General features: G+C 53.1%; 1 protein-coding gene across 1 annotated transcript; it reads right to left on the reverse strand.

The window, feature by feature from the left end:
- Positions 1-5,188: 5,188 nt before the first annotated feature.
- On the reverse strand, positions 5,189-7,851 carry LINGO1 (leucine rich repeat and Ig domain containing 1). The gene has a single exon (XM_009875111.1). It carries the CDS (start codon positions 7,711-7,713, stop codon positions 5,665-5,667), a length of 2,049 nt encoding a protein of 682 aa, XP_009873413.1. The 5' UTR covers positions 7,714-7,851; the 3' UTR covers positions 5,189-5,664.
- Between the last annotated feature and the right edge of the window lie 385 nt (positions 7,852-8,236).

Consider the following 8,236-nt stretch of genomic DNA (forward strand, 5'->3'; position numbering starts at 1 on the left):
AGAGCCGCTTCTTTCGGAGAGAGCCACCAGAGATAAGGTAACCTGCTCTGATATCCGGGCCCATGATGCTCCCACGTACGCAGTCCGCTCTGGCTGGTCTGTGTGCGTGGATGTCTTGCTTGGTTGTGCTCCAGAGCCCACGCTCCCTTCATCTGCCCCGTGAGGCCGAGGAGCTCAAAGTCCTCCTTCCTGTTCTCACCGTCATCGGGAAGTTCCCAGTGGCCACCGTGTGCAGTGTGTGACAACTCTGAAGTGCCCAGGTGGCCATGGATCTATTAGGGTATTATCCTGCTAGTGCTGCAAATGGTGTCATCTGTCTTCTAAACTTTGCACTTTATTTCAGAGAGAGAATTTAGTATATCCAGGCAATATGCTGTAGTTTTAGCATATGATAAACCCCTACTGAGAAGTGCCGTTTTACTGATTTTGTTATTAAAGTGCCATTGGAATAAATTTGCTCATTTGAATGAAATGTCATATTACCTGGATCGTTAACAGGCACGTGATGAAATCTCTGGAGGAGCTGGAGCCTACCTGCTGCCTGGTGCTGGGGAGCTGAGACAGAGCAGCTGACAGGGACCCACAGGGACCACCCTGCTCACCCCAGGCCAGGTCCCCCTGAGACCCTCAGTACCTGCCAAAGTCTGCTGGGAAGCTGTTTGGAAACCTCAGGATGGGAACAAACTGCAGTAGCGGAGGACAATGTGTTTTAGACGAGGTTCATATTGTTCCTCTGATCCTTTGCTCAGGTAAGGACGTTGTTTTAAAGGGAATTGAGGAAAAATCTCTTTCACAGGGCAATATTTCTTTAGTGCCACCAGTAATGAGGGTAGATTGGGAAATGAACCATTCCCCATTACACCGGGACCTAACTGCACAGTCCCTGCTTTCCAGTTAAAATTTCATTGCCTTGAGTCCTGCAGATTATGGAAAATAAAAAAAAGACCTAGCAAAATTTATGAGTTTTAATCATAAACTGATAGAATCACAGTAAATCTATCATAAGCATGCAGATAGGGACCCAGAGAAAGAGAGGAAAGCAATAGGCCTGCTTTTTCCAGGAGGAGCTGCATGTACCTGTGGTGGGGCCAGGGAGAAGGGGAGTAGGGCTGCTGGCCCCGCCATCTCCTCTGGGGTGCTGAGCTGCCGCACCTCAAAGCCTTTCTTCTCTTCCATGTCCTGCAAAATCCTGGCAGCAGGGACAGCACTGCAAACTGGCAAACCTGCCTCATGGCAAACCTGATGGTCAGGGCTGGAGAGGGGGGAGTGAGGGAAGGGGAGGTGGGAGAAAGGAGACAAGGCAGGAGGGTGGGGGAAGAGAGAGGGAGAAAGGAGGAAAGGAGGTGAAGCCAGAAAGTCTTTCCCTCCACCCCTCCATGGCACTGCGCTGCTTGCCGGGGAGGGAGCAGGATGAGACCCTGCTGGGAGGGAAGGGAGGCAGGGATGAGGGGGAGAGATGTGTGTGCAGAGAGGGGGCCGTGGGAAGCACGGACGTGACTTGACAGAGAGAAATGGCAGGCAAGCGCGAGGGAAGCACAGAAGGCAGAAAGTATTTTAATTTTTTTTTATATAGAAGGAGAGAGCGAGTGATAAGGGAGAAAAAAAGGAGAGAGTGAAAAATTGACTCTGAAGCAGAGATAAGAGAGGGAGGGCAGTTAGTGAGAAAAGGAGCAAAATTAAGTGCGATAAGACCTGATAGAAATGGGGGAAGGCAGCAAGCCCGGGCAGTGCAGGCAGGGTCTGCGGCAGAGAGCCAGGCAGGGGCAGGGAGGCAAAGGGCCAGCCCGAGCCCCTCTCCTCTGGTCACCCTCACCCCTGCGCAGGCAAGATGTTGGGATTTTTTGCGCTGCTCTGTGTGCCTCTGCCAGTCCGGGGAGAGGAGCTGAGCGGGTGCAGGGATTGATGAGGAGGGTCGAGGAGGCAGCGAGTATAAATGTCTCTCCCGCAGGGTGCTCGTAACTCTGCTCCTGCCTCAGCGGCAGAAGGGGAGAGCCAGGCATCCGCCAGCCACAGCCCGTGGTGATGGGGGGAAATGTCGGGAGGGAAGTGCCTGGGGTGGGTGATGTGCCCGTGCTGAAAGTGTCCTCCTCCCTGCTGCATCCCAACACAGGGCCTGTCCTGGAGATCCCATGGGACTCCCAGTTTTGGAAGAGAAGAGGTAAGGCATCCTTCCCCTTCATGCCCTAAACACATCTCTTCCTGGTTTGGGTTTGGGGTTTTTTTTTTGCTACCTCTTTTAAGCTGTTTTATGGTGTGCTTTGTATTTATCCTTACTCAAAAGAAACAAGTGAAAAGTGCTGTCTGGCTCTGACACATGACCCATGGGTTACCTGAAGAGCAATGCTGGAATCCAGCCCCTGCTCTCCCACCTTTGATTAAACTGCAATGGAAACATACTGTAAATTTCATCAAAGGAGAGAAAGGTGGCTTTTTTCCCCATCTTTACCGGCCATGAAAATTGCTGAACTGAGATGCTGACCACTCTGAGACGCTTTTCTTCTGCTCCATCCATCTGCTTTAATCACATGCTGACTAAAAAAAAAAAAAAAAGTCCAGCAAAGCATCGAAGATTAAAACAAAATCAGTGTGAATAATAAACCGTGTGGCAGTGGCTGTGCCACAGAGCATCAGGCAAACCAGCTAATGAGGGACTTTGAGCTGCAGCTCGGATGCAGGGCAGGCAGCGTGGCCTCCCCGGGAAGGTTTTGAGCAGCAGAGGTGGTGGCTGGGTGGCTGGTCGCAGGTGGGGAAAAATTGTGTGCTAGCACAGCCGGAGATGATACACTGAAATCGTTTTCTCTCTCCTTTTCTTCTTCTAAAGCTTCTTTTTAACAGTGAAAGACTTGATTCCTCCCTTTGATTGCTGGGATGCTGTAGTATGCTGCAAATGGCTTGCTGGACTCGGTTATTAGTTGGGGTTTTTTTTAATCTATGTGTGTTGAATTAGCTCTTTTAATTACAGCATTAAAAAAAGGAGTCAATTAAGAACTCTTTTGGATTGCCAGTGTTAATAGCTGTCCAGGATCATGCCGACCCCCTTCCACACCTCTGCCGTCTGTTGAACGGCTGCTTGAGTTCTTGTCAGTCCTGGCTTAGACTGAGATTTCTGCACCTAACGTGGCTTTTTGGGCTGCGCTCAGCTTGGCATCTTCCTCCAGAGGGCTGAGGCCTGGGTGCATCCCTGCCTCTCCTGGGTCTCCAGGCTGGTGCTCGGGGTCCCTGGAGCAGGATCTGTGGTGCGGGTGGAGCCCAGCACACCTGCCTTCAGCTTTGGGTCTAGGTTTGTGTGCTGCTGTTTGTGGTTTCGCATGTAGCTCACTGAAAATGTTGGTTCAACACCGGTGAGAGGGGAAGCTCACAAAGAAGCGTTTTGCTTTGGGTCTCTTAAAAAGCAAAACAAAAGCAAAATGCTGTTAAAAAAAATGGTTTGGTTTCAAAGTTATAAATGGGAAGACAGGTTAGAGATGAGAAACTAACAAATCAAAGCTCCTGAAACCTGCTGTGGAAAAAGAAACACAAAATGTTTTGTTTGAAGATGAATAGAAAGCTGAGACTAGCAAAAAATCCTCCCCCCCTCATAAGCACAGATGTTTCAGGTTGGTTCTTCTAGATTGGCACATTGCTGGAAGAAAAGCAAATCCATTCTTTTCCCTGTGGGTGCTCCAGGTTCCTGGCGCTTATTTTTTCTCATCTTGTAGTGACTTTGATCCCTGAAGACTCCTATAAGTGCTTCACAAACCAGGCACGCACATCTTGGATCGTCCACCTTGGAGATGCTGCTGAGGCTGGGCGGGCCAGGAAGCCTGTGACCAGTGCGGTGCCCCTGCTCCGGGGAGGGTGGGAAGCTCTAGCTGCTTCAGTAACGCTTATAAAAACCTTTAGTGCCTGTGTTAGCCGTTTGCAGAGATGTATTGTCCCTCCAGCATAGCCAAGGGCCGTCAGGCTGTGTGGGGTCTCCAAGCCATGGTTCCAGCCCTGTTTCTCCCAAGGAAAGGCCCATGGGAGGGCTGGCTGTAGCCCGCTCTGCACCTTCTGGAGGTGGGGAAGCTGGCAAAACCAACTGGGCAAGGGCTGAGCTGGTCCGATGCTGCTGCTCTTATTTTCAAAGCTTGAATTGAGGCATCTTTTTCCCCATTGCTCTCTCTCTCTGTCACCTCTGCCGCAAGGAATGTGTCCCTCAGCGAGGCTCTGCCTGGGAGGCAGTTCAACCCCCATTACTCCCTTTTTCCTTTTTAAGACAATACAAACCCTCCAGACCCAGCAGCAGAGCTGAGCGAAGGGAGGTCACTGCTGGTGGGCGCACACCATGGTGATGGCCACGCTGGAACCAGCACAAGTGCGTTACAGCCTGCAGCACCTCCCTGCTGCAGCCCTGGGCCTGTTCTCCTCTGGTTCAGGCTGTGGGTGATTATAATTTTATTTTTGTTTCAGACAAGGCCTCCTGCAAGCTAAATTCCCTGGGATGTGCCTGAGGATGCTTGGCTGCCGGCGATCTGGCCCAAACACCAGCGTGAGAGCCACTGCAGGCAGCTGGGGAGCACCCCTGGGTACCAGAGGCTGGGGATGATGGATGTCCTGCCTGCCCCTGCCTGCTTGTGCCACCAGCAAGGGCACCGATGGAATTGCAGCAGCCCTGCCCACAGGGACAGCTGTCTGTGGCACAGGAGCCAGCTTGTCCCCCACCTGAGAGGACACACCGCTGTGCTGCTTGCAACGGGCAGGCAGGATGTCCTCTCTCCACCTAAGGGGCAGCAGGATCCCCAGGTATCCCCAGCAGCGCCTCAGTAAAGCCTGACCTCGCTGGGTCTCAGCCTGGGGACCACTGCCTGCCCTGTGAGGGGACTTCATGTCCGCCTCAGCCCACCCAGGGCAGGCAAACACAGCCCCACTACCTACGGCTTATGCACACCCGCGGTGCAGCCCTGCTCCCTGGGGCTTTGGGAGCAGGCGGGGGAACTGGCTCTAAAACCTTTTAGGGGAAACAAAAAAAAGTCAAACTCCTCTGGGTGCTGCGCAGGGCCCAGGACACCACAGGAAGCACCTTCTGGGAGAGCTCGAACCTTTGGTGTCAGTGGGAGACTTGTCCTGGCTTGGGGCTGTTGTTAGTGAGGTGGCTGGAAAACGCCTCGGCGGCAAGAAAGCAAGTGCTCGCCAGAGATACGGAACTGGACAGATCAAGAAGTCAAGATTTTGCATTCCAACTATCTATAGGAAATAGGGTTTTTTTATTATTTCAAGTTTTCATAAAAATCCATAATTATTGAAATCAAAGTTACAGAAGAAAGTTCATAACTTTTTATTGATTTTATTTCTTTTTTCTTTCTTTTTCCCCCCCCCGTTGTTTTTCTCTCTCCCCTCTCAGAGTTATATCTGACACCAGAGTCCATCAGACAAAGTCCTTACAAACACAGGAGTCCTGAAGATATCGGCTGGATGTTTTCCTGGTATAAAGAAGAAGAGGAGGAGAAAGAGGTGGTGACAGTGCGGGTGCAGTGGGTTTGGACAGGGGTGGGGGGCATGGTGGAAGGAGAGAGGTCGGTATGTTTGTAGCAATGTTTGTTTTTTAATTATTTTTTATTTGTTCATTGTTCCTTTTTTTTTTTAAAAAAAAAAACCAAACCAAAACGACAACCACACCATTATTATTTGCAAATTGTTGCCTGGTTAAATCATTTTCATGTTGAACTTGCGCGGCGCGTCGGCAGAGCTGATGCCGGCATCGGACTTGCGTGGCACGTACTCGATTTCAATGTTGTGCTTGGTGTTACCTTTCCCCCGGCTCCACAGGAAGAGGAGCACCAGACAGAAGAGCACGACGCCCAGGAAGGAGATGAAGCCCATGGTGGTGGCGATGATGAGAGTCTTGATGTCAAAGGGGAAAGGCACGGTGGCGCGCGTGCTGTTGGCATCGCTCTCGTTGGGCTGGTTGGAGATGAACGCGAAGGTCTTGTTGGGCTGGTGGGGCCAGTCTGGGGAGTAGCTGCGCACGTGCAGGTGGGCCAGCATGGTGTCATTGCCACCCGCGTTGCTGGCGATGCATAGGTAGGTGCCGTTGTCCTGGATCTGGGCGTAGCGCACCTCCAGCGTGCCGTCGGGGAAGACAGTGAGCCGCCCGTTAGTTTTGGTAGAGATGAGGTGCTTCCGCGGGGAGAGCCACATGATGGTGGGGGGCGGGTCCCCATCTGCCCGGCAGACAAAGTGGACCGTGTGGCCTTCGTCCACAAAGATCTGCTGAGGTTTGCGGTCCCGTATCCGTGCTCGGCGGCAGGTGAAGTAGTTGGGCAGGAGGACGTCGGGGAAGTCTTTGAACTCCTTGCCCTGGACGAACTCAGGGGTGGAGCAGGTGGGCTGCTGCTTGTTGAAGTTCAACCTCCATCGCCGCCGGAAAACCCAGAGCAGCCGACAGTCGCAGGCTAAGGGGTTGTTGTCAAGGATGAGCGTCTCCAGGTTGCCCACTGAGTGGAAGGCCGACTCCTCCAGGGTGGTCAGCAGATTCCCTGACACGTTCAGGATGCGAAGGTAATTGAGGCCGCGGAAGGCGAAGGGCTCAACCGTCGTCAGCTGCCCTCCCACCAGCTGGATCTCCTGAAGCCTGAGCAGGTCGTGGAGCATGGAGCCCTCGATGGTGGCAATGGGGTTGTAGGACAGGTTCAGGAACCGGAGGTAAACCAGGTGCCTCACCGACACGTACGGGATGGATGTCAGGTTGCAATGGGTGATGGACAAGGAGGTCAAGTTCAACCCGTAGAGGCAGTTGGACGTCATAGTATCCAGGTAGGGCCAGTGCGAGATCTCGAGGACCTTGAGCCGGTACAGCCTCTTGAATGAGTAATCCCGGATGGTGTTGATGTTCAGATGGCGCAGCCGCAGCACGATCAAGCCATGAAGGTGAGACAGGGCCTCCGTGGGGATGGAGGTCAGGTTGCATTTCTCCAGGGTCAGCTGCTCCAGGCTGTTGAGGCCGCTGAAGGCCCGGTGGGAGATATAGACCAGGTCGTTGTCCCCCACCTCCAAAGACTTCAGGTTGTACAAGTCCTGGAACATATAGTCTAGGAGGATCACAATTTTGTTCTCGCTAATGTCTAGCTTGGTAAGGTTGCTGAGTCCGGTAAACACCCCCAAAGGGATCAGCTTGAGTCTGTTACTCCTGAGCCCCAGCGTCCTGAGGTTGAAGAGGTTGTTGAAAGCCCCAGGTTCAATGGCACTGATGATGTTCTCATTTAGCTCCAGCTCCTCCAGGTGAGGGTAGTTGGCAAATTCATCCTGGTTGAGCGTCTTGATGCGGTTCTTGCCCAAGTCCAGCAGCCTGGTCTCGGTCGGGATCCCCTCCGGCACGACCATGAATCGCTTTCGGTGGCACAGGACGGCGCGCTCCTGGGCAGAGCACTCGCAGCGCGGCGGGCAGCCCGTGGCAGAGCCGGACAGGATGGATCCCAGCATCAGGAGGAGAATCGGCTGCCAGCAGGCCAGGATTGGGCTGCGCATACTCGCCTCCCCAGCTACCATCCTATCTCTCACCTGCAGGTAACATGGAGGAGAGAAAGAGCAAGGTGGAGGTAAGGAAAGGATGGGCACGACCACGGGAAAAGGTTGGTAAAGCTGCCGCTGAGGCGAAAGGCGCTGCCAAGGCAGAGCACAAGTTCTCATTTTCCAGCTGAAATCCAGCCCCTTGGCTACAAGACCATCTCTTCTCCCCACCCCCCAACTTTCCATTTGATGATTGAACGTGCACAGACTTTGAGTGGAAAGCCTTGAGGAATCTGTGTCAGACAGACTTCGCTTCCTCGGCTTCTTGAGAAAAATAATTTAATACTAAACACATCTATCTACATCCTATTTTAAGCCTCTTGAAATTATTCTGTTCCCTGTAGATGGAGCCTGAATATAAAGGCTGCTTTGCAAGCGTGGAGGAGCTGAGCACAGGATCGATCATCTGGGGGAACCCCACTTGGGGTCAGCTGGGAGCAGGGTGTCCGAGCGGGGACAACGGTGGCAGCTCCGTGTGAACCAGCCGCCCTCCTCCCTGCTCCCCCAGGCTCCCCAGCAGCCTGGTCGCAGTGTCCCCCTGCCTTGCCTCCCACCACGCCTGCCTGTGAGGTGCAGACCTGCACAACTGCCCTCTGAGAAACAGCGACCGGTCAGTGTGTCCACAGGGTGAGCTACAGCCTGACGTGAGGGTCAGGGGTGCTGCAGGATAAGGTGAGGGGGGTCTGTGGGGTAAGGGGGGGTGTCTGCG

This window comes from Apaloderma vittatum, unplaced genomic scaffold (genome assembly GCF_000703405.1).
Source record: "Apaloderma vittatum isolate BGI_N311 unplaced genomic scaffold, ASM70340v1 scaffold9458, whole genome shotgun sequence".
NCBI classification, from domain to species: Eukaryota; Metazoa; Chordata; class Aves; order Trogoniformes; family Trogonidae; genus Apaloderma; species Apaloderma vittatum.

Bases quoted from the DNA above. Each gene is read 5' to 3' on its own strand.
- LINGO1 (XM_009875111.1), bottom strand. From the start codon at position 7,713: ATGGAAAGTTGGGGGGTGGGGAGAAGAGATGGTCTTGTAGCCAAGGGG.